Genomic DNA, 27,400 nt, shown 5'->3' with positions numbered 1-27,400 from the left:
TGACCAATATAAATTGTTGATTGCTTTAATAACAACAATCGAGAAGTATGTTGAGAAAATATTTTTTAAAAGCTTTGATAATCTAACAATGACAGTATCAGCTATGGCTCAGTTTGTTGGCACTCTCGCCTCTTTGGTCACAAGATTCCAGTTCCAAGTCCAACTGTAGTGCCTGAACACAAAAATCGCTGACACTTCAGAATGGCTCTGGGGGAGCGCTGCACTATTGACGGTGCTGCCCTTTAAAAGAGATTCCATGTGCCTGCTCATGTGGCTGTAAAAGATCTTGACACTGTTTGGAAGAATAATGGGGAAGTTTTATCCCGGATGTCCTGACCAATATTTACCCTCAAACTGTTCACAAATGTAAACAGATTATCTGCTCAATATCACATTGCTGTTTGTGGAAGTTTGCTGTGCACAAATTGGCTTCTGTGTTTCTAACACAACAGTAATGCCACATCAAAAGTGCTTCATTAGCTGTGAAGTGCTTGGAGACATCTGGTGATCATGAAAAATGCTGCATAAGTGCAAGCCACTTTTTATCATAATGACCATGAGCTAATCAGTTTCAGGTGATGCAGTGGCAGTTACCCCATTCCTTTTGGATGTTATATCAAATAACTTTTTAAAAATCATTAATACTGTAATCCAAATTATATATTAATTTTCTAATGCTTGTCAAATATATCAAACACTCTGTGCAACCATTTGTGTCATACTTCGTGATTTGACACTTCTGAAGCTGGATGTAGCGCTTTCCAGCTGCCACTAGATGCCTTCAGTACACTTCAAAATGTTTTGCACAATTTTCGCTTACTAATTTAACTAGAAATTTATTAATGTTAGAGTAGTAACCTATTTATCAAAGGGTTTTTTGGGTCTTGCATATCAGTGTGCAGATTAACAAGTGTGCAAGTACATGTGTCTTACAGTTTGATCTTTATTGTTACTCAGAGCGCTGGAAGTCAGATGTTGCTTTTTGCAGCAATGGCATTGAGTTTGCGTCTAATTAATGACAAAGTATCGGGAATGAGAAAATTTGTCTATAAGATCTTACCCCAAAGTCTCTGAAAGGGAGAAAGTTCTGTTTAATTCTAATGCACAATAATCAAGCAAATTTCATCATAGGCAAACGATGCTGATTAACTAAAGCACTCTAGTCACTAAATATGTATGGACCAGAAATCACTATCATTTTAACATGTCCCTATATTCTGAATATTTATATTAACTTAAAAGCTATAGAAAGCTGCTGTTCAAAAATTAACAATATTTTAAAAAGTAGCTAATGGTTCCTTGTCCTTTAAGCAGCCCATTTCCTACACAACCCACAATAATCTTATCCTAAATCGCTTACAATTGCACTTTCAAAATCCCAAATGTCTCACCTTTGGCTCTCTATTTGGTACAATGCTTTTGTAACCATCAAATTGTTTAATTATTCCCTCACCCTGTTGCATTTGTCACTTGGTATGGTTCCATGTTTTCTCTTGCAAATCTAAGATGTATGCAAAGAACAATACAGCCCAGGAACAGGCCCTTCGGCCCTCCAAGCCTGCGCCGATCACAAGTCTCATCTAGACCAACTGCCTGTATCCTTCTATACCCCATCTGTTCATGTGCCTATCCAGATAAGTCTCAAATGTTGCTGACGTATCTGCCTCAATCACCTCATTTGACAGTGCATTCCAGGCCACCACCACCCTCTATGTAAAAAAAAGTTTCCCCGCACATCTCCACTGAGCCTGTCCCCCCTCACTTATGTCCCCTTGTAATTTTAAATTCCGCCATGGGAAAAGCCTCCAACTGTTCACCCTATCTATACTCCTCATAATTTTCTAAACTTCTATCAGGTCGCGCCTCAGCCTCTGTCTCTCTAGAGAGAAGAATCCCAGCTTATTCAATCTCTCCTCATAGCTAATACCCTCCAAACCAGACAACATCCTGGTAAACTTTTTCTGTACTCTCTCCAAAGCCTCCATGTCCTTCTGGTAGTGTGGTGACCAGAATTGGACACAGTATTCCAAATGTGGCCAAACCAATGTCCGATATAACAAACATAATTTTCAAGCTTTTATAGTCGATACCAACTCTTATGAAGGCTATCATGCCATATGCTTCCTTTACCACCATTTCCACCTGTGCTGCCACTTTTAAGGATCTGTGGACCTGCACCCTCAGATCTCTCTATGTCTCTCTGCTCCTGGTGGTTCTGCCATTTAATTTATAGCTCCCACCTGGATTGGATCTACCAAAATGCATCACCTCGCATTTGTCCGGTTTAAATTCCATCTGCTATTTCTCTGCCTAATTTTGCAACCTATCTGTATCCTGCTGTATTCTCTGACAATCTTCATCACTATCCGCAACTCCTGCAATCTTAGTATCATGCCCAAACTTGCTAATCAGACCTGCTATGTTTTCTTCCAAGTCATTTATATATATTACAAAGAACAGAGGTTCCAGTACTGATCCGTGTGGAACAGGTATATTTAACTGGATTTGACATTCAGTTGACTTTCCATCCATCCCAAACCTGGTAGGATCAAATCACAGCTCACTCACCTCTGCCAAATTGGCCACTACTTCAGGAATGGCTTGGAGACCAATGATAACCGGGCCTTATTTCCCACATTGCCACCTTCTCCTTACACCTGTACACCCGCCCGGTGCTCTCTCTCCTCCCCCCCCCCCCCCCACGTCTCTTTCCCCCCTCCCCTGTCTCCTTCGAACCCCCAACAAGTACAAGGGCTTATGCATTTGATTTATCACTAAGACTGAGATCATCCATTCAATTGTCTTCTCTGCTTCTTACTCATCCAATCAGCAGTCAAGAGAAACATAGGCCAATTAGTCCCGAATCCTATCCCTCTCTAGTTTTTCTCCCACCTCCCCATGTGTCTCTTCTGTCTTCTTACCTTTCAGATCCACCTATCGCTCTCTCAACCCATTAAAACTAGATCATTAATCAGTCAAGCTTCCCTAGTCCCCATACCAGCTGACATTTTAACTGACTCTCTTCCCTCAGCTATTCGACTGCCACTGTTAGGTAAGCTACTCTGTTCGCAACCTTGATGCTCACTTCAACCCGAAGCTGAGTTTCTGACACCATTTCCTGTCCATTATCAATACTGTTCTAATATCCCCCTAACCACACTCCCATCATTCCTCTAATAATAATAATCTTTATTAGTGTCACAAGTAGACTTACATTAACACTGCAATGAAGTTACTTTGAAAATCCCCTAGTCGCCACATATTGGCGCCTGTTCAGGTACACTGCAGGAGAATTCAGAATGTCTAATTCAGCTAACAAACACATCTTTCGGCATTTGTGGAAGGAAACCAGAGCACCCGGAGGAAACCCACGCAGCACATGGAGAACGCACAGACAGTGACCCAAGCCAGTAATCAAACCTGGGTCCCTGGTGCTGTGAAGCAACAATGCTAACCACTGTGCTGCCGTGCCGCCCATACTATAGTTACTGCTATAGCTCACCCTTGGCTCTGATGCCTGTATTTTATCCTGCACCAAATCCCAGTCACACATTATTGGTTTGTTTAGTGGACTACATTTTTTCAAGTTCTCATTCTCATGGTTAAATCCCTTTATGGCCTTACTCATCCCTATCCTGTGACCTCCACCTGCCGTACAACCAACACCCTTGCCCCAGGAACACTGATTCTCTGGACTCTAGCCTTTTGTTTGTCCTTCTCCCTCCTGCCACCCCAACCATGATGGATGTGCCTTCCAATTGCCTAGATTCCACACAACAGAATTTCCTAACTACTTCAGCCTCTTACCTACCTTTCCTCCTTCAAACAAGCTTTTGGCCATTCCTTGTGGTATCTGATCCTTTGGCTCAGTTTTCGTCTTCTGGATTATGCCTTTATAAGCACTTTGCAACATTTCTGTACATTGAAGCTGCTGTATAAATACATTGTTATTACCTTTTAGAAATTAAATTTCTATGCTATAATATTATTCCCTTACTGGGTACTCTGCAACAAGTGGCTCACTTCCTTCAGTGCCTTTCCGCCATCTACAAAGCTCAAGAGTGTGATGGAATACTCACCACTCGCTTGGATAGGTGCAACCACAGCAACGCTCAAGAAAGTCAGCATCACCCAGAACAGGGCAGTTCACTTGATGGGCACGCCGTCATTGGACTCAATATTCACCCATCCAGCACCAGCTTACTGTGGCTGCACTATGTACGATCTACAGGATGCATTTCAGATGCTCACTGACAGCACTACAACAGCACCTCCCTCCTCTATGACCTCTACCATGAAGAAGAAAAATCGTTTGAACATTAATGAAATGAAATGAAAATCGCTTATTGTCACGAGTAGGCTTCAATGAAGTTACTGTGAAAAGCCCCTAGTCGCCATATTCCGGCGCCTGTTTGGGGAGGCTGGTACGGAATTATCTCCACATTCCCCTTCAAGCTGTACACCATCCTGACTTGCTATTTTCCAAACTGCCTCTGGGTCTCTATTCTGAAATCTCAAGCTAACACCATTGTGGAAGTGCCATCACCACAATGACTGCAGGAGTTGCAAAGGAAAACTCATCTTAGGTTGCCTAGAGATGGACAAAGAATGTAATCCTTCCCCATATCCCCAGAAGAGATTCAAGAACTCAAGTTTGCTCTCTTTTGGGAGCTAGAGGTTTAGAGTTCCAGTCTGTCCCCAGATCTTGAATACTTTACATGGATCACAGTTCTAGCTTTGGTTGGAACATTTTTAGTGTACATGAGAGAGAGAAAATGAGTTCCATAATTGGAGTTTTTATCCTTAGAACCATCCAGTTTTCTAACAATCTCAGTCAACCATACAAAATATTCAACAAAACATCCTTGAGATACAGGGAGGAGGGGGGAATAAAACATTTTTTTAGTTATTTTATTCAATATAAGACATTAAATAAAATCATTTGTGAATAAATGTCACTTTGGAATAGGTTGACATGTTTGCACTTGGGTCAGAAAAGCTTTAATGCTGAACTTGGATATTGTGGCTGCAACAGTCAGGCGGGCCTAGACTATAGCCAATTACTATTTGTTCAAATTGCTGTTCATTGGAGTCATGACTTTAGGAAGACCACCATGTATAGCACCACACTGACAACTGCTTTAATAAAATCTACAAATCCACCTGAGAAGTATCTTTCTGGAGAAGGAGGAAATTAAATAAATAAGTATCTCAAAATTCAACAAACCCATCATGGGTTGTGGGACAAATAATAAACATCATGAAAAACAGCTGAGTGAGAGGTTTGGAGAAAGAACAAAGTTACTTGTATCTTAAACATGTTTTGTAAAGCTGTAAGCAAATAAAATTGTATTTCAAATATATCAGAGGAACTGTACCTTTAAATTGTGTCATTTTTACTTATTAGTCACGAGGTATTTCTTCCTAAAATCTGCTGAATTACAACAAAAGATTTTGCATTGCTGAAACCATAATAAATGTAAAAAAACACACTTTCAAATCCCACCAGAAAAGCCTAGAAGATATATTTTGGGATGATATATATGACACACATATGGAAACATTGAAGGACCATTGGTAACTAAAGGCTTTTCCAGAGGCTATATATCAGCAATAGATGAGGGATTAGGTTGTGGGGAGGGGTGGATAGAGTGAAGGCAAAATAGCATGTTCACATTGAACTTTGGATGTTTTAGATCACTTCCCACTATACTTCCCTTGCATTGAAATCAGTGGAAAATAATGATGCAGCAGAGTGTCAAGCATAGGCTTGTCTAATTGCACTAGTTTTACACCTCCAAAATTGAAAATACCCCCACCAGTATTCTAAATGTGGCCCGACTAATGTCTTAACAAGATTGTGTGGCTTTTCTTGCCTCGCAGTGCATCCTGGCAATGTAGCACACAAAACTTCATCATGTTGTACAGTCATAATCTTGCACATTGCAAGGCATAGGCTTGGCTGTACCAACTTGCTTGAGGCTTTCAGTTCCAGGATCATTCCCCTGTAGCATCTAGATTTGCTAATATTAAGTTTTTCTCATCTAACGTCATACCCCCGACCAGATCTTTGTACAATAAATGAACTTGCAGGCAGTTCCCCTATTGCTTTCAACTGATCATAGCATAGTATCATAGAATCCCTACAATGCAGAAAGAGGCCTTTCGGCCCATTGAGTTTGCACCGGCCTCTGAAAGAGCATCCTATCTAGACACTATTCTCCACCCTATCCCCGTAACCCCAATTTAGCATAGCTAACCCACCTAACCTGCACAGAAACTAAATCACAGAAAAAGATGGTGAAGCGAACTGGCCCTGATACCCAACAGGAGTTCACTCGTAACCAGTCCCTATGCGAAGCCATTGTCACTGATAACAATTGTGTCTACAAGAATGCAACCAATTCCTTATCTGGCCCAAAATCTGCCAACTTGTACCCTTATCAAATTCCATAAGATATTTTCCCTCATTCACATAAAGTTTCATGTGCCAGCTGTCTATCTATTCAGCCAATATGTCTACGCCCAAGAAAAGTATTTTTGCAGTGCATCATGTTGTTTGTCAACCCTTCTGGAAAAGCAAAGGAAGTAGGAGTAGTTAATTAGTCCCTGTAGCATGCTCTGCCATTCAGTAAGATCATAGCTGATCTGATTGTGGTCTTAACTCCACTTTCCTGCCTACCCCATCACTCATGCTTCCACTTTTATGTCATCAAATTTCTAATAATGACCTTTTATTGTCACAAGTATGAAGTTACTGTGAAAAGCTCCTAGTCGCCACACTCGGCGCCTGTTCTGGTAAGCTGGTACGGGAACTGAACCCGCATCGCTGGCTTTGTTCTGCATCACAAACCAGCTGTCTAGCCCACTGAGCTAAACCAGCCCTGTTTTTCAATATTATTTCAGTATCATTTCACTATATCTTTGTCTAAATTATTCATTTACAACCAACTTTTGAAATGTTATACACTTGTCGGAGCTCTACTCTGAGCTGAGCTTTCAACAACATATCCTCGCTGCCACAAAGACTTATTCCACCTTTGTAATGTTGTCCATCTTTGCCTTTGCCTTAACTTGCCTGCTCCTGAAACCCTCATCCATGGCTTTATCAACTCCAGGCTTAACTATTCTAATAAAAACAAAGCAGGTCAGACAATACCTGTGGAGAGAGAAATCGTTATTTCAGGTCAAGGACCTGCTGTCAGAATTGGAAAAAAAGAAGAAATGTAATAAGTTTTCATAACTTATGAAGCAGAGAAATGGGAGGCAAAGAACAAAAGGAAAGATCTGGGATGGAGTGGAAGGCAGGAGACACTAAATGCAAAGGGGTGATTGTGCAAAGTAAAAGTCAGAGTGGGACAGATAAAGAAGCAAAAGATGTACCATGGGGCATAAATGCAAAACAAAATATCAACAGTTGTGAAGAAAAATAGCCATTATTGCCACCTCCTGTGTGATGCATCCACCAAACACTTCCTCACCTCCCCTTTCAGCATTCTGAAGGGATAGTATCCTATGTGCTGATCCTTAATCACAAGCCTCTCGCCGCTACCACCTCCTATCCCAGCCATTCAAAGCCCAACTATTCCTTCCCGGTGAAACAACTATTTATATATCTTTCAATTTAGTAGACTGCTCATTTCTCTTTTAATAATAAGAATCGATTATTGCCACAAGTAGGCTTCAATGAAATTACTGTGAAAAGCCCATAGTCGCCACATTCCGGCGCCTGTTCGGGGAGGCTGGTACAGGAATTGAATTACAAGCCAGCTGTTTAGCCCACTGTGCTAAACCATCCCCTTTGCAGGCACCAAATGCAGACTAGACCGTTTTGTGGAATGCCACCGTTCAGTTAGGACTCCACACTTCATATCTCTTGTTACTTTAATTTTCAGTCCCACCCTGTTATTGATCTCTCTGATCTCCATCTCCTGCACTATTCCAATGAAATTGAATATCAGCTTGAAGAATAATACCTAATTTTCTTGGTCGGTGCTTTCAAGCCATCTGGACAGAGGTCAAAAATTTCAGTTCATAACCTCTGTCCCCGTGTTTTTGAATAGCGGCAACTGTTGGTGATGATTCTGCTATTTCCTTTCTCTCGACCCATCTTTTGTTTTTATACTTGCCCCATTACGATCACCTTTAAGCCATCAACCCTCTTTGCCATTTAATCTCTCCTACATTTCAACCTATCACAGACTTTCCCCTTAGTTGTTCCCCAACCTTTCCCATCTTTACTGATTGAAACAATTTAAATCCCTTAATTGTTTCCAATTCTGACCGAAGCCCATTGACCTGAAACATCAACTGTTCTCTTTCCACACGCTCAACTAATTAACTTTTCCCCTGGCTGTCTTCCCATTTGCACCTGCCATAAATTTAAACTCATCCAAAACTTGACACCAAATCCTACTCAACAATCATTCATGATTTTGCTGACCTACAATCGGTCATCATCGACCTTGATTTTAAAATTCTCATCAATGTATTCAAATCCCTCCAAAGCCTTTCCTCTCCCTATCTCTGTGATCTGCAACCTGTTAATAATTATGTTCTTTCAACGTTGGCATCTTATGAGGCCCTCAATTCCTTTGCGTCATCATTGCTAGCTGTGCTTTCAATCATAAAGCCCAAAGCTGTGGCATTCCTCTGTAAACGTCGCTACCTCTAAAACCCTCCTGAAAACGTATTTAACCAAACTGCTGATTACCCATCCTAATATCTCTTCCTTTGGTTCAGTATCAAATTTTGTCTGATTACACTTGTGGAATGTGTTCCGATGGTAGAAGCAGGTTGTTAATGATGTTGACTGCTGGGATTCTACTTAAACCTTTTTTCCACTACTAGTATCATCAATTAACCCTAACCCTTCACTTCCTATCTACAAACCAATTTTCTTTCGATATTGCTACGATTCCTCTTGTACCATGTGACCTAATTTAATATAAAAAACCATCTATAGGCATTTTATCAAACACGTTTTGAAAACCAACATTCATAGCTAGCTTTGTGTTCCTTGATCTATCTAATTGGTCCCTCCCTTGTTTTTCCCAAAAAATATAATCCTTGGCCAGACCCCGGCCATTGGGGGACATGGTTCGGGACCAACAACGTGTGTTTTAAATAGATAAAGTTTGAGAGTCAAGATGCTTACTACGTGGATAAAGCCATAATATTCCATAGGTTTTGAACAAACAAAAGTAAACTTTACTAAACAAGTTCAGAAAGATAAAGAATTTACAATATCTAACTTATACTCGAATATTCAGAGGTGCATGTGGATTAATAGGCACACCACAAAACACAATAGATGACATGTGACCAAAACAGATTCCATGGAGATCCCAACAACCCACCCAGACGTTTGTCACATTGCGAGCCAACCAATCTCACTGAAACTTCGTCTTTCTCACGAGGATAACCAGTTTCCACATTTGAAGATCTTGTCTTGGAATTCTCTCCAAAGGTCACTCCCACTCAGACAGCCTCAGCTAACCTTAACCTGCCACACAGGGTTTAAATCTCACTTTCTGAAATTTCATTCCCCTAGATTTCCAAGTGCACTCACATGTCACTATCCAAGCACAATTTTCAGATCTTCGGCCATGCCAAGCAAAACACTGCTCCAAAGGATATATTTGCCCCAATCGCTCACATGATTCATCAGCCTTTGGTTGCCTTCTTGGTCTTTCAGGGCTTCTCTCATGTCCACTTTGTTTAAAGTCTGCTCTCAGAAGCTCCTTCTTTAATTTGGAGTCTATTTCTCTGCTCCTTTCCTTTAACTTAACGAGACCTATATTTGGTCCCTTCTTTAAATCACTCACTCGGGGCTTCCATTTCCTTTCCCCCTCCTCTGTTCCTCCCTGGAAATCTATTTGATAATGGCGCTCATAATTAGCTCCTCTGTCCTGCCTTTCCCGTGCCGTTCTTCATCTTCTGCGTAGGGGTGATCCTCAGCCTGAAAAATGTATAACGGTAGTACTGAGCATGTGCAGTCAGGGCACATGCTCGAATGGTCTGAAAATCATTGGGACTTGGAATTCCCAATCACCAGTAAAAGATGATGAGTTTAGGTTTCATCGCAAAATTCAGGCATAGCTTGACTTTAATAAATCCTTGGTGCCGATTGATTGCTTCATGCATTAACGAATGCTGAATAATTACTACTTTACATGATAATCATTGCTTTGTACGTTAGTTATGTACATTCATGTATTATCATGAACTGTGAGCTTAGTAGAAAGCATTTCACATACAGTGAGATTACAACTTCCTGATTTGTGTTAATGGCATACAAGATCTGTCACTACATACAGAAAAATCTGCTGCGCTGTCTCTGTAATAATATGTGGCAACCTGTGCAATTTCTACTCTATCCGCTTTACCTTTCACACCATCCAACCATTCCAATACCAGTGTTTTAAACCTTGATTTTTGAAAGAATAGGTAAAACCAAAAGTCAGCAAGTTAAAAATGAAACCTCTCAGTGTATCATGGATGTTCTTTGTTAATGACTGCTCATTTGCCTGAATACTCTGTTCCTCATTGTTGCCATAGCAACAATAGGTGTTAGAACGTTGGAATGTCAATGATTTCTTTTAGACTTGACTTCTACGTACTGTATGTCATTTGCAGTATTAGGTAACTATTGATAAAAGTGCTGCTCCTTACAACCTCCTCTATTAGGCAGGAACGTTGGGAATATTTTTTTCTTAATGACTCATACTGGAAACGTACTGGAGCTGTAATCCTGATTGTTTATTGAAATGCCGCTCAGAAATCAGATTGTCACTGCTCTTCTGTCTTGTTCCAAATGTACAAATAAAATGTTCAGGTTTATTCCATTAAGAATGCTGTTTTTCTTTCCCTATTTAACTGGATGTGCTACAATCCCTGTTTGTTGTAGAAGTTTCCATATGTTAAAATGTTGAGTATTTTCTATTATAACTTATGTGGCCTGAATGATCTGTATCTTAAAAAGAGTATTGCAGAAAAATTCGAAGAAGAATTAATTAAATTGGTGTATTATTAGGAACAGATACGTGAAAGAGGTTGTGAGGAGCAGCAATTTTGTCGATAGTTACCTAATACTGCAAATGAGATACAGTAGAAGTCTAAAATAAATCATTGACATTCTAACGTTCTAACACCTATTGTTGCTATAGCAGCAATGAGGAACAGAGTATTCAGGCAAATAAGCAGTCATTAACAAAGGACATCTATGATGCAGTATGAGAGGTTTAGTTTTTAACTTGCTGACTTTTGGCTTTAGCTATTATTTCAAAAATCAGTCTGTGCTTCAAATAAAAACCATCACTGTGGTCACATTAAGCACCTCAAATATTCTCATGTTTAAAATACTTTACCTTACTTGCACGTAATTTTAAGTGCATCACTACCAAGGCATTGTGGTTCCCAGCATCTGGGCAGCACAGTAGCACAAGTGGCTAGCACTGCGGCTTCACAGCACCAGGGTCCAAGGTTCGATTCCCGATGTGTGTAAAGAATGATTGGCACAGTTTCTGAGCACCACTTTTAGCAAAGACAATGTTGATGTCATGTTTTGGAGCTTGTTTTTTAAATTATTTCTTTCATGGAAAGAATTCAGGATTCCGATTTGGAGGAGACGTAACCATCTTTATTAGCAAGGTCTACTTACTGGTGAAATTCTGCTGGGCGAAGGTGTCAGAGAAATGGTATTCTCTGACCGGGGAGACAATTGAGGACAAAGGGGCACATGGTACGTTAGCACCCAGCTGGTCTGGGGAAAAGAATTTGGCTAAGTAAGCGAAAACTCATTCATCAGAAGCCCAGAAATTATCAGAATTGGAAGGGTAACCAGGAAAAATTAAGCAAGCCCACAATGAGGGAGGGTGTGTATATTTTTTCTTAGTTTAATTGTTCTTGAGATTTCTGTAGTTAGTTGAATTAAGGTAAAATTTGATTACATCAGTTTTTCTGTATATTCAATTGCCATTTATAAAAGAAATCATAAATACTATAAATATAAATTAATTCATAATTGGTCTTCTTTCACATTGTTTTAGTTGTACTCCGAAAGTTTGGAGGTGAACACATTAAAGGCATGTTGAGATCACAAGGGATATTACTGTTACTCCCCTGAGTTATACGCTTCCACAATTAGTTACAGGACACTGTAGAAAGACGCTTGCACCATTTACAGGAGTAACCAATACCTATGTCCTTGAGATGCTGTATAAGACTAATTCAAATTTGCGACAAGTAGAATGCTTACAGTCCAGAAGGACGCTATTCGACTCATCGAGTCTGCATACCCTCAGAAAGAGCATCCCACCTAGACCCAAGCCCCCACCATATCCCAGTAACCGCACCTAACCTTTTGGACACTAGGGGGCAAGTTTGCATAGCCAGTCACCTAACCTGCACATCTTTGGACTGAGCACCCGGAGGAAACCCACGCAGATACAGGGAGAATGTACAAACTCCACACAGTCACCCAAGGCTGGAATTGAACCTGTGTTTCTGGCGCTGTGAGGCAGCAGTGCTAACCACTGTGCCGCCCACAAAGTATTTTGTGTAAAACTTGCAAAGAGAGTCTTCTGTCCATCCATACATGCATCATTGACTGTCGCATCTGCAATAAAGCAGTTTTCATCAGAAACAATTGATGAACAGAGAAACATAAGATCTCTTGATTCGGCCCCGGGGATTGGCTACCAGCTACTTCAAAAATAAATATTTCCACTGTTTGGACTCTTTTGTGAGAACAATTAAAGGAGCTGCAAGTCATTTAATTAAAAGAACAATATAAATAGTTAATACAGTGTGTGTGTGTGTGTGTATAGGGATGCTCAGTAGTTTGAATTGAAGGATTATGGCATGCACAATAGTTTGAAATGGATGATAGTAAATTGGCAGAGATATAGGCCTGTATGTGCTGCACACATTCCAAATCTGTCCCTATTTCTGTTAAATATATGTCCCAAGATAAAATATTTACCAGCTGTTATTTAACTCCCTAGCCAGTGACCCTGGGCCCCAACTTTCCAGACCTCTCTATTAAACTTCCCATTGTCTTAACGTGCACTATAGGATCCACTCTAGTCCAGAAAGCACCACAACTCTGCTCTCAGCGCTGGCCCACATTATCCCACATTGAGGTCTCTACTACTTTGAAACTCCAGGTCTCGGATTCCTTTTCTCTGTAGCTCCGTCTCACCTTAGTCCACTGGGTTCCTGTCTCCCTTAGCTCTTATTTGGGAAGGAAAGGATCATTTTGGAAATATTTATTTATATAATACCCTTCACAACATCCAGATAGCCAAAGCACCTTGCAGTCAATTAAGTACTTCATTTTTAAGTTGTATTTTATAAAATTGACAGGGCAGGAGGTTTGTGCCAGTGTTTATGCTCTCTCCACTATACTTCATCTCACCCTATTGATATATCCTTTTTATTTCTTCACCATATATATCTAGCTTTCCCTCTATGTTACTTGTCTGAACACACCATGTGGAAATGATCTCTCTCTAATCAAAGTTTCACCTGAACATCCAAATGCAATATAGGGAACATAGGCAGCAAGGTTCTACAACCAGCAATGAAATAATGGCCAGGTAATCTGTTTAATGATGTTAGATGAGAGAGAAACATGGACCAGGACACAATCGAGAGCTCCAACATTCTTCGAATGGTGTCATGTGATCTCATATTCACTGAGCATATATAGACTGGCCTCTTTAAAATCTCATCTACATCTCCCCACAGTGTAGCAGACTCTCACTAACACCCGGAAGTTTCAGCTTTGATAATGTGCTTAAATCCCCAGAGCGAGAGTTGGCGGCGGCATGGTAGCGTAGTGGTTAGCATTGTTGCTTCACAGTGCCAGGGCCCCAGATTCGATTCCCAGCTTGGGTCACTGTCTGTCCGGAGTATGCACGTTCTCCCCGTGTCTGCGTGGATTTCCTCTGGGTGCTCCGGTTTCTTCCCACAAGTCCCAAAAGACGTGCTGTTAAATGAATTGGACATTCTGAATTCTCCCTCTGTGTACCTGAACAGGTGACGAAATGTGGCAACTAGGGGCTTTTCACAGTAACTTCATTGGAGTGCTAATATAAGCCTACTTGTGACAATAAAGATTATTTTTTTTAAATAAAAGGAATCCAAACCCTTCTCAATTGCAAGAGCCAATGATATTACCTGGCAGTGATGAATGACCCAAAAATAGAAAAGTTGGGAACTTGCATAAATGAGGTGTCAGCAAGGGATTGAGAACAAAAGAATGGCATGAATTTAAATAGCCCCTTTTCCACAGATTCCCTACAATGCAGGGGGAGGCCATCCGGCCCATTGTGTCTATACCGGTCATCTAAAAGAGTACCCACCCCTGCTCTAACCTCATAACCTCACAAACCTGCACATCCCTAGACACTAAGGGGCAATTTAGCATAGCCAATCCACCTAACCTGCACATCTTTGGACTGTGGGAGGAAACCAAAGTACCCAGAGGAAACCCACGCCAACACAGGGAGAATGTGCAAACTCCACACCCACAAGTCACCTGAGGCCAGAATTGAACCTGGGTCTCTGGTGCTGTGAGGCAGCAGTGCTAACCATTGTGCCAATTTTGTGGCCTCAGGACATCCCAAAGTACTTAGAGGCAAGGCAGAACTTCGTTGAAGTACAATCGCTGTTGCTTTAGAGGAATCACTAGTGGCATCAGCAACTGATCAGAGAGGTCCTTCCACAGAGACCCAACGTCTGCGCACCTAAGACCACTGCATGGACAGGCCAGTCTCCTCTTCAAACCAGATGCCACTTTGACAAGATGTACTTGTAGAAATCAGTAAAACTAGTTTTTAGATTTCTGACTTGAGCTATTTTGTATGAATTTATTTGAAATAAATTGTATGGTTTGCTCAATGCAATCTTTAATATTTATTGGCACCTGATTATTTTGTTAGACAATTTTACAACAAGACGGATTTTAAAGGTATTGTTCTGCTTGGAAGATTTTATATTTGGTCAATATGTTGCATCATTTTTGTGTTTCTTTTCTCTCCTTCACAGCTGTCCGGTGGTTGCGAGTTAACAGTTGTCATCCACGATTTCTCTGCAACCAACAGCAATGAACTAAGCATTCGCCGGGGTCAGACTGTGGAGGTTTTAGAGAGGCCTCATGATAAACCAGACTGGTGCCTGGTCCGGACAACTGATCGGTCCCCTGCTGCAGAAGGAGTTGTTCCTAGCAGTGTTCTATGTATTGCGCATTCACGCAGCAGTATGGAAATGGAAGGCATTTTCAACCATAAAGGTAAGGTCATTAATTATGATTCTGGTTTATATTGTATTTATCTTTGATTCTGAGTTACATTGGAAAAACATAATGCAGGATCTATCTTTAGCGAACTGTGTTGTTTTGAAGTCAGGAAGCCAAACAGGTTACAGTAATTCCATTTAGTGCTTGCTTGTTTGGATTGCAAGTGAAACAAAATTAGCCAGATTTTTAGGGCCAGATTTTAATGATTCTGCCAGTGTCAGAACGGAAGCGGGAGGTATTTAAAAATGGCGGGCAGAACCTGCCTACTTCATTACAGGGTGGGAAGTTTAGGTCCCCCCATTGTTTCCATGCAGTCGGGCTCATTTTGTTAAGAGACATGGTGCACAGCACCTCAGAGGAGGCGTGAACCATGGGAAGCCTAGTCTGGAGTTTGGAATATTTTAACAGATAAATTCAAAAAGTGCTGACAACTTTACATGTCATAATATAATACTGTATAATAGTTTTAAAATGTTTATAACATATGATGAGCAGTTGGTCTTTGTTTAGAAAAGCTAAGTTATCATTAAATTGAGCAGCATTGTGAAAGTGTTTGGGTGCATTTAGTTAATAAAGTGCTCAATAGGATTGAAATTAAGATTTTAATTTGCTATCGCAACATGTGCTTTGATTTTTACATTTGTTTAAAGTACAGACTTCTGTTGAGCCCTTGAAATAGATGAACAGATGTCTGGCTGCTTTGGTTAAAAGTCCATCCATTATTCAGTTGTGCGTGAAATCTGATTATGAATGCTTGGCTGAGCTATAAACTACAAATGAATTTTGCTCAGCAGGTGTTATTTACACAGTTGTGAAGGAGACTGTGTGCCTTGTTAGTTTTATTAATGTTTTAAAGAGAATTTTGAATGGCTGTTCATGTATTTTGACAGTTATGTGTGCATTTTGAAGACCTCACAGTGTTAGTAAGGGAATCATGAGTTATGTCCACAATCAATCATGGATGAGTGGGTGTCTGTGATCCATGAGGGGTACGGAGGGAGCATTGGAGATTTAAGGACATATGGAGGAGGCATGAGGGTTGGGTGAGGGCTAGGGTGCCAAACACTCATTTACAGAAATTATCCAATGTCCTAGTGAATAGAGGCAGACCTTCGAACTTGACAGCCTCAGCATCGATCTGCCCCCATTTCCACCTCAGCCCTGTTTTTACATTTGGCAGTCCCAATAATTTATTGGGACTGCCAAATGGGTGTCTCCGTTCTCTCCCATTGGCACCCAACTGAAAATTCAGCAACTACACTTCCCAGAGACCATAGACAGCCATAACTGCTCCTTTTAAGCCATTCACTGTCGCACAAGTGTAGAAATAAGACTGTGTGGAGTATTTTTCAGCTACACTGATGTTTGTGTAGGTTACTGCCTGCTTTACTGGAGGTGAGTGCGTTGTTTTTAGCACTCACCACTGAACCTCTGTATGCCTATAATTGGTATTGATGCACAGATCCAGTGGCTGAAACCACAAGTAAGTGCATAGGAGAAATTTGAGCTGATGGTTCAACCTTTCCGGTGTCAGCTGTGATCATGTGTGCAGAAGCACAGTAACATTGGGGAACACTGCTAGAGTAGATTGAAGCAAGGGAATGAGGTAAAGAAACACATTAAAATGTCATCTGTAATCTGTATTGTAATTTGACCATCTCAATTGTCATTACTAATGTGTGATAGCAGGAGGGCCACTCAAGTATGGCAGATAAAGATTGTGGTCCATTTAGTTCTGTCAAAATATTGATGATGAATGAATTGCAAACTATCTATGCATTTAGAAATCCAACAACCTCCATGCAAATCACAATCTCATTCCTTTCAGATGTGTGACATTATGTATAATGTCTAACACATTAAGAGTTAGAACATAAGAACTAGGAGTAGGCCATCTGGCCCCTCAAGCCTGCACCGCCATTCAGTGAGATCATGGCTGATCTTTTGTGGACTCAGCTCCACTTTCCGGCCCGAACACCATAACCCTTAATCCCTTTATTCTTCAAAAAACTATCTATCTTTACCTTAAAAACATGTAATGAAGGAGCCTCAACTGCTTCACTGGGCAAGGAATTCCATAGATTTACAACCCTTTGGGTGAAGAAGTTCCTCCTAAACTCAGTCCTAAATCTACTTCCCCTTATTTTGAGGCTATGTCCCCTAGTTCTGCTTTCACCCGCCAGTGGAAACAACCTGCCCGCATCTATCCTATTCCCTTCATAATTTTAACTGTTTCTATAAGATCCCCCCTCCTCCTTCTAAATTCCAACGAGTACAGTCCCAGTCTACTCAACCTCTCCTCATAATCCAACCCCTTCAACTCTGGGATTAACCTAGTGAATCTCCTCTGAATACCCTCCAGTGCCAGTATGTCCTTTCTCAAGTAAGGAGACCAAAACTGAACATAATACTCCAGGTGTGGCCTCGCTAACACCTTATACAATTGCAACATAACCTCCCTAGTCTTAAACTCCACCCCTCTAGCAATGAAGGACTAAATTCCATTTGCCTTCTTAATCACCTGTTGCACCTCTAAACCAACTTTCTGTGACTCATGCACTAGCACACCCAGGTCTCTCTGCACAGCGGCATGCTTTACTATTTTATCGTTTAAATAATAATCCCGTTTGCTGTTATTCCTACCAAAATGGATAACCTCACATTTGTCAACATTGTATTCCATCTGCCAGACCCTAGCCCATTCACTTAACCTATCCAACTCCCTCTGCAGACTTCCAGTATCCTCTGCACTTTTCGCTTTACCACTCCTCTTAGTGTCATCTGCAAACTTGGACACATTGCCCTTGGTCCCCAACTCCAAATCATCTATGTAAATTGTGAACAATTGTGGGCCCAACGCGGATCCCTGAGGGACACCACTAGCTACTGATTGCCAACCAGAGAAACACCCATTAATCCCCACTCTTTGCTTTCTAATAGTTAGTGTAATGTTATTTCCTACCACCAGATGGAGCTGGGGAGCAGACCTATAAAAAGCCATTCAGGCAGATTGTCCAGTAATTCATAGTTGATCCTGTTAGAGTTTTGCCTGAATGCTTGTGGAGGTTGGCTTCAAAAAGGACAGTAGCATTTGTTTTCGGTCCTCACATTGAACGAGGGAGATGTGGTGGAGGTATTCCATTCTTGCGTACCACTGATACACAGTCCAGACCTCACTGCGTTACAGGAGTATGGTGACTGGAATTGCTTTGCGCACTCAGACTTTTGTCAACTACTTAGTTGTCAAATACTCACTGCTGTAGTTTGTAGGGGCAGCTTATTGAGTGTTAGACCTCCTCGTCAGTAGTGCTTTTTGAGAGAAGTGACTGTCACGGTATGGGAAGTGCTCAACATATTCCAGAGTCTCACCTTCAACATAGAACTAGGGGGCATAGCCTCAAAATAAGGGGAAGTAGATTTAGGACTGAGTTTAGGAGGAACTTCTTCACCCAAAGGGTTGTGAATCTATGGAATTCCTTGCCCAATGAAGCAGTAGAGGCTCCTTCATTAAATGTTTTTAAGATAATGATAGATAGTTTTTTGAAGAATAAAGGGATTAAGGGTTATGGTGTTCAGGCCGGAAAGTGGAGCTGAGTCCACAAAAGATCAGCCATGATCTCATTGAATGGCGGAGCAGGCTCGAGGGGCCAGATGGCCTGCTCCTGCTCCTAGTTCTTATGTCATTCTGTGGTGGTCAGGTTAGTTTTGGCACAGAGGAAACTGAGGTTAAAGAGATTTCCATCCAGACAGTATTTAACACACATCAGAGCTGAACTTTGATTAGGCGAATAGCCACTGTCAGGTAGATTATAAACAATATGGGGGCTATCACACAATCTTTTTTGACCATGATCCAGTACAGACCTCCCACTCAAGTCATCTCTAATTCCATCATCATGAAGCAATTGCAGGATTGTGACGATGTTTCTTAGACATTCAAATCTTTGGAGCATAGTCCACAAAGTCTTGTGATTTACTGAGTCAAATTTGTTGGTCAGGTTGATGAATGCGATCCAAAGCTCCTTGTGTTGTTCTCGACATTTTTCTTGAATTTACCAACAAAAACCATTTCATAAGTTCCCCTGGAGGGTTTAAAGCGACATTTGTATGTGTGAAGATTTTCCAAATTGGTTGTGAGGTATACCTCTCTTCTTCCTGTTAAACGTTTGGTTCTTACGATGTCTTGGTGCTAGGTGAATATTCATTACCGATTGAACAGGTCGATGGCCTGCCCAGCAGGCCTCAGTCCCATGGCTGGTTTAATACAGCCATCACTTACACCCAAGCAATGACATAATCCAGGAGGTGCCAATGCTTTGAGATGCCCCCACATTGTTTTGTTTTGTCCTTCTGGCAGAAGAGTGTATTTGTTATGATGAAGCCATGCTGAGCACATTTTGTTAACAGGAGGACACCATTTACATTGGATTCAATAGCATTCGCAATTGGGGGAATGTCCTCAGCCTCCCTGTCAGAACCAGTCTTCACAATCGGGGAGATGGGCATAGGGTCCTCTACGAGTGATAACCCTGAGCCAGGGACTGCCACCGCTGGAATCGGGGACGAGGCTTCAACAGGGGGAGGCTCCCTACTTCTGAGATGGTCTAGATGCTCCCTCAGAAATTTATCTTGGACGTTGATCTAATTTGAGAAAACGGGGCCTGTATCCTATATGACTCCAGGGTCCCAAATGGAGCCATTTCCAAAACTCTGTGCGTAGACTGGGTCACCGGTCTGGTATACAATCTCAGATCTTATCTCAGTGCAACACAGTAGCACAGTGGAGGGCAACACGGTAGCACAGTGGTTAGCACAGTTGCTTCACAGCTCCAGGGTCCCAGATTCGATTCCCGGCTTGGGTCACTGTCTGTGCAGAGTCAGCACGTTCTCCCCGTGTCTGTGTGGGTTTCCTCCGGGTCCTCTCCGAGCGATAGCCTTGAGCTTCCTCCCACAGTCCAAAGATGTGCGGGTTAGATGGATTGGCCATGCTGAATTGCCCTTTAGTGTCCAAAAAAGGTTAGCTGGGGTTAGGGGGATGTGGTGGAGGTGTGGGCTTGGTTAGGGTGCTGTTTCTAAGGGCTGGTGCAGACTCGATGGGCCGAATAGCCTCCTTCTGCACTGTAAATCCGATTATTCAATGATCTTATGGTATTGTGATTTTTTTTTTGATTTTCCTGATGGGACTCCACCCTCCCTACCAAGTTTTGAACTAACAAGCTTAACCTGGTGCCAAGCTGTCTGCCCATGAGTATTTCTGCAGGGGTGACTGCTGTCATGGTATGGGGATTGGTCTTGTAATCAAATACGAACTGTGCCAACCTAGCCTCTATAGATGTGGCCGACTGCTTCTTCATGCAGTTCTTGAAGGTCTGTAGTGCTCACTCTGCCAGTCCATTGGATGACGGGTGATGTGGCGCTGTCCTAATGCCTTTGATGCCATTTGACTTCAGGAAGGCCTGGAACTACCTACTAGGGAAGGCCGTGCCAATATCGGAGGCTAAGACCTCTGGTATGCCAGGTGTGCTAAAACCTAGCTGTAGTTTCTCAATGGTGGCATGGGAGGTTGAAGAATCCATGCGATGTACCTCATTCCACTTGGAATGCACATACACGAAGATTAGGAACATAGACTCCAAGAAAGGCTTGGTGAATTCTACATGCACCCACACCCTGTGGCCTAACTGGCCACTCCCACGGGTGTAGGGAGCCCAAGGGGGGGGGGGGGGGGGGGGGGGGGGTGTTGTGGTTTTCCTGGCATAGGTTACATTGTTTAAACAGGTTTGTGATGTCCTTATCGAGTCCGGGCCACCAAACGTAGCTCCTGGCAAGCATCCTCATTCTTCAATTTGCACACCCCAGTGTGGCCATTATGTAATTGGGATTGGACACAGCCCTGGGTGGGGAACAAATTCCCAGGATCCTCACAAGATTGTACCATCCCCGACAGTTCTTCTCTCTTAGGTAAGTATGGATTCATGTCATAATAGGGTTGTCCTCAGATCCTGCCGTTCAAGACGATGTGTTTTAATTTTGATAATGTTTCACCCTCCTGTGTCCAAACCTTGATTTGGTCTGCAGATACCATGAGAGCTTCTGAAAAATTCAAGACCATTGTTACCTCTTCTCACGCAGACAAGCAAGCCAGGCCTGTGGGCAGCAGGCGACAACTCAAAGCATTAGCGTTGGCTATTCGCGTTCCAGGGTGATGTTCTTAGGGATATTTGTAGGCTGCCGGGAAGCAGGCCCAAGGCTGTATCCGGACAGAGGCGATAGGAGGAATTGCCCTATGTTCTTTAAAAAGACCAAATAAAGGTCCATCACTATCGCAAAACGCCTAACATGGATGTACTGTTGAAATTTCTTTACACCAAATATAACTGTCAAGCCTTCCCTCTCTATTTGCAAGTATTCAAAAGTGTCCTTGATGTGTAGGCAATGGGTCGTTCTTTGTTGTCTTTCCAATGATGTAAGAGTACCGTACCACCACAACTCCATAACGTCAATATGAGCTCCTTCTTGAGATCGTAATGGGCCAATAAATTAGACAATAATAGCAGCCGATTGACTCTTTCAAAGGCTTTCATGGTATTCTGCAAGTATACGTAGCCTACTGAGGAATTCAGTGATGGGTTCCCCCGGGTTCCTCCCTGCCATATTAAAACATTACCCCTGGAGGATGATTGAAAGTTTCAGGTCATAGTGGTTTCGCACTGCGTTTACGAGCTCATCAAAAGTTTTTTGAGTCAGGGCATCAGGGAAAGTTGGGCGTATTATTGCGGTGATTGTTGGGGCTCCACATGCTGTCAGTAGAATTACCTTGTGTCTCTCATCGCCAACAATGTTGTTCGCTCAGAAGAAATAGAGCATGCATAATGATCAGTCTTCCCCGTTAATATCGTACAGCCCGAATTTACTGAAAACAGGCAGTTTCTTTGTTGCTTACTCGAGGGCTATTTGTTTCACACTGAAGGCTGCTCGAGAATTTTGTTTTTACTCCTCGTTGCCAATGTAATAACTCTACCAAGGCTATGCTTCATACAAAATTATTGTTTATGCAAACGAAAGAACCGTCGCTGCGATATACAATGCTTGCGTTTCAGCCCAGGAACACCGCTCCGGGCTTGAGTTTTAAACCCCCGTTGAATGGTTCCTATTGGCGAGCTTCCACCCGCTCACTAGGAGAACTCCTATTCCACAACCCCACACGGAGATAAATTGACAGTCCCCCATGTCCTTTGTGGTTGTCATAACACTAATGTTGGCAGTTCTGGGTAAGTGGACAGTTTTGAAGCTGTTTAAAATTTAAAATTGAATGTAAATCTTTGTATTCCTTGACATTCACACACCTGTGATTCCCACAGTGGCAAGGTTTTGCCAGGTAATCATTACAAGGAAGGGGACTGGCTGAGGCTTTGTTAAAGAAAAACCCTAAAATCTTATTCTCGTCGGTCACTTAAATCATGGAAGGTCTCTCAGAATTCTTTGTGCTTTGTTGCACTTTTAGAATTGCAATAGAATAGCATTCCCAAAGAATCAAGTGCAGCTAAGCTTCGTTATCTTATATTTTAATGACAAACCAGTGGCTCTCCTTGGAATTTGAGGTAAGCTGGTTCTTTTCGGGTGAAGGATGGCATGACCGGTGAAAGTTTTGAATTCACTCAATCTTTTGTGGCACTTTAGACTATCCAATACTCCGAACCAACCAAAACCACAGTACTCCAGAAAGTCATTGATAGTTGACTGGCCAGTCTGGCTCATTGATGGAATGCAGCTAGTGGAAGCTGTTTTGGGTGGGTTACAGGGTTCTTGCAAGTGAACAAGTTGCTCCATACTAGTTTTAACTGGTTCCACCCCAGCAATACATCTATCCACAATTGCGTGACCTTAAGCCTTGACTGTTGCCAACTTCTAGACGACTGCATATAAATGAGTCAGCTGCTTCGCTACAGAAAGAGAGAGTGCATTTCATATTGGGCAAACACAATTTTTACATGAATGGATTTCCCAGTAGTCTGGAGATTTTTATCCATGGTTGCGGGAGTCTGGGTATCAGCTAACGAAACAAACCTGTTATTTTAATGTGACATTGGTTTTGAATTCAAGTTTTTAATTTTCGCAAGGATGTTTACATATTCATTGTTCTGCTGAACATTTTTGATTTATTTACTGAATGTTTACTATTTACAAAGTAATCATAAATGAGGTATCATGGGAGTGAATTGCTTTCCAATGAAGTCAGTGGAAAAGAAATTCAGACATTTTAAACAGACTTCTGATTCACTTCGGACCTTTTCCATGCCACTGACATAGAACGATTTCACTGTGTTTGTTTAATGTTCAGACTTCTGATTTTGCTGTTCAAGATAAAAAGTGAAATGTTGCTCTTATTTGTTTTTGTTGCACTGTTAACAGTTTGGAATAATTATTATTTTAAGGTTTATAAGATGATCAGGGGAATAGATAGAGTAGACTGTCAAATACTTTTTCCTTGGGTGGAACAAACCATTACAAGGGGACATGAATTTAAGGTGAATGGTGGAAGATATGGGGGGATGTCAGATGCCTGAAGAAATGTCAGGTTCTTTACCCAGAGAGTAGTGGGGGCATGGAATGCACTGCCTGTGGAAGTAGTTGAGTCGGAAACATTCGGGACCTTCAGGTGGCTATTGGATAGATACGTGGATTACGGTAGAATGATGGGGTGTAGATTGATTTGTTCTTAATCTGGGACAAAAGTTTGGCACAACATCGTGGGCCAAAGGGCCTGTTTTGTGCTGTATTTTCTATGTTCTATTAATCGGAACATTTCAAATGCAACATGAGAAGATTAACATTGTGTTAATTCCCTGCGTATACAAGTCATTCAGTCACAGTTCAGTCATTGTAGAGGCAGTAGTGCTGGCACCTTGTGGATTGGCATGTGATACTTGAGTGCACAAGATGAAAAGGAACAGTCCAATGAGTGGCCACCTCATTTTAATTATCTGTAATGTCATTACATGTGAAATCATACAGATTCAATCATATTCTTAAAGCTGATTAATATCATTGCTGTTGTTTAAATTCGGAAAATATTAACTCATGTCACCTATTTAAGCTGTTCGGGCCCTTGACCAACATATTTACTGTTTCCCACAATTTATGTGTAAATTTAACAAAATTTACGATGACCTCATTCCTCCTTGGCTTTCTGTGCCGCTATGTTGACCATTTCACTCATTTCAATATAGTCGTGTAACCTCCTTAGTGAATTCTGGGGAAAAATTCTATATTCACAATTTAAAAAGCTGAAAGATTATAACTGATAAATTATTGGCTGCAAATTTTTTTTTCTCTCTGGATTACAGATGAGCAGTAAATCTGTAATGGGAGGTCTTCAAAGAGCTGGAAGTTCGGGTAAAGAGCAGACACATTCCAAAAGGGAGGGAGGACTAGCATCCAAAACAAAAATACTCTGGACAACTAAAGACTTGGACATTAGAAAGAAGTAGAATATGGAGGCTGAAGATAACAGTCAGACTCAAGTTACAGTAAGGGAGCAAAACTGAGTACAGAGGTGAACTGAAAAACAACAAAAAATAGATGATAAATGAAAATAGATTAATGGGTAGCATAAAAGGGAACTGAAAATCTTTTGTATAAATAGTGAACTGCAGGAGGGCAAAGCTGAAGAAAGAAATAATACTTTCTACTTGTCTTCACTAAAAGGGAAGATGCTGTCACAGTAAAGGAAGAGGTAGTAGAGAATTTGGATAGGATAAAATAGATAAAGAGGCAGTACTTAAAAGATGGACAGTGCTAAAGTATCCACATTCTGGATGGAATGCATTTTAGGATGCTCAAGAGAAGTAAGGATGGAGAGAGCAGTGATTCAGGCATTTTAATTTTAAATGAGTGAGTGGTACCAGAGGACTGGAGGATTGCCAATGTTGCATCCTGTTCAGAAAGGAAGAGAGGGATGAATACGCCAACTACAAGTCAGTCAGCCTAATACCGGTAGTTGGGTAACTTTTAGAGACAATAATTTGAGACAATATTCATTGACATGTGGAAAAATGGGAACTAATAAATGACAGCATGGATTGTTAATGGAAAATTGTGTTCGGCTATTGGAGTTTTTTGATAAAGTAATGGAGATAATTGACCAAGTTAAGGTGGTTGATGTTACATACATAGAAGATAGGAGCAGGAGGAGGCTTTTTGGCCCTTCTAGCCTGCTCCGCCATTCATCACAATCATGGCTGATCATCCAACTCAATAGCCTAATCCTGCTTTCTCCCCATAACCTTTGATCCCATTCTCCACAAGTGCTATATCCAGCCGCCTCTTGAATATATTCAAAGTTTTAGCATCAACTACTTCCTGTGTAGTGAATTCCACAAGCTCACCACTCTTCGTGTGAAGAAATGTCTCCTTATCTCTGTCCGAAATGGTTTACCCTGAATCCTCAGACTGTGACCCCTGGTTCTGGACACACCCATCATTGGTAACATCTTCCCTGCATCAATCCTGTCTAGTCGTTTTATAATTTTATAAGTCTCTATGAGATCCACCCTCATTCTTCTGAACCCCAGCGAGAACAATCCCAACCTAGTCAATCTCTCCTCATACGACAGTCCCGCCATCCCTGGAATCAGTCTGGTAAACCTTTGCTGCACAGCCTCGAGAGCAAGAACATCCTTCCTCATGTTTTGTATATATGGACTTTGAAAAGGTGTTTCAAAAGACAACATAAAAATTGAGAGACAGATGATAGGTGAAATGTAACACAGAAGTTTGAAATGATCCTTCTTGGTAGGCGTGTGATTGCCTCCTGCCTCAAGATGTTGGGGTAACTCTCCCCTTCCTGGTGCATTGCTATGTCTGCATCCCAGACATCACCTCACCAACTCTGAGCGAAAGTTCCTCAAGTTGGGGACACTTCATGTTGCCTGGGTTCACACTGCTCTCCACAAGCTCCGACATACTGCAGATGCAGAAGACATACTGCAATACCATTGCCATCTACTCTTATTTTATACACTTACTCTTCTTTATTAATTCCCTTGGTTCCTTTTAAACTGTTGAACTAACCAAATTACTGCTCACCAAATTCTCAATTTCCTACTCAATCGATGTACTCGCTTAATGTTACACTTAATGTAACTACATTCTGTGAAGAGCACAGGAAGAGGGCAATCAGCCATCATTCCTGTGCTGCTCATTTGTAGAGCTATCCAGTTAAGCCAGGTATTTCCAATGCAGGTTTGATCTCTTCAAATATTTGTCCATATTTTTTTGAAGAAAACTATTCTATCTCAGTGTAAAACCTCTTGCACGTTTTATCTTTCCTGGTTCCATTCTCACCTTCTCATTATTAGCTTCCTTCAGTCGGGCAGTACAGTGGCGCAGTGGTGGAAACAGATTCAGTAATAACTTTTTGAAGGGAATTGGGTAAATACATGAATGGAAAGGAAATAGCAGAACTTTGAAGAAAGGAATTGGGACCAATTGGATACCTTTTCAAAGAGCTGGTGCAGGCACAATTGGCCAAGTAGCCTCTCACTGTGCTTATCATTCTATGATTTCTCTATTGTGTATAGGATTATCCTGATCTTCCCTTATTCAAATCATACTTTGGTTTGGCCATTGTCAATTCAAGTACTTGCACATCTTAAAATTGAATCCCAGTAATAAGCAATCTCCAGCACTATCAGTTACCCCTTGGTAAAATTAGTATGCTAGTGGAGGAAGGCGAGAGTCTATGATTTAAAGAATTAATTCCTAATTATATAAAGCAATCCAAGGAGAAATTAACATGCATTAAATTTCACAATTGTAATAAATCAAATACCCTGGTGCAATACTCCCCAAATTTGTCAGTGTTAGGCGTGTTTCCCTCCAGAACCACAGCCGCGTTTTCAGAACAGATTTTCTGGCACATGATACACAGAACATCAAGGTGCCATATTTAAAGGGCACCCGGATCTGAGTTGTAAAAATAGTTCCCAACCACTGGGTAATTATATCAACATTTATTTAAATGCATGCAAATCATGCCCTCGCTGGACATGAAGCTGATCATGACACCAATGGGGGCGGGGAAGATTTCAAACT

General features: G+C 41.5%; 1 protein-coding gene across 8 annotated transcripts in view; it reads left to right on the top strand.

Moving 5' to 3' along the window:
• The window catches only part of LOC119966020 (triple functional domain protein), a 684,537-nt gene that overhangs the window by 494,184 nt on the left and 162,953 nt on the right, over nt 1-27,400 (top strand). For all 8 annotated transcript variants that reach the window (XM_038797164.1, XM_038797162.1, XM_038797163.1 and 5 more), the window contains one exon: nt 15,055-15,298. In XM_038797164.1, the coding sequence (XP_038653092.1) occupies nt 15,055-15,298 (244 nt within the window). The remainder of the gene's footprint in view (nt 1-15,054; nt 15,299-27,400) is intronic.

Source organism: Scyliorhinus canicula, chromosome 5, assembly GCF_902713615.1.
Source record: "Scyliorhinus canicula chromosome 5, sScyCan1.1, whole genome shotgun sequence".
Taxonomy (NCBI): domain Eukaryota; kingdom Metazoa; phylum Chordata; class Chondrichthyes; order Carcharhiniformes; family Scyliorhinidae; genus Scyliorhinus; species Scyliorhinus canicula.
Note: the sequence above shows the minus strand (reverse complement) of the source record. Positions and strands in the feature narration are given on the sequence as shown.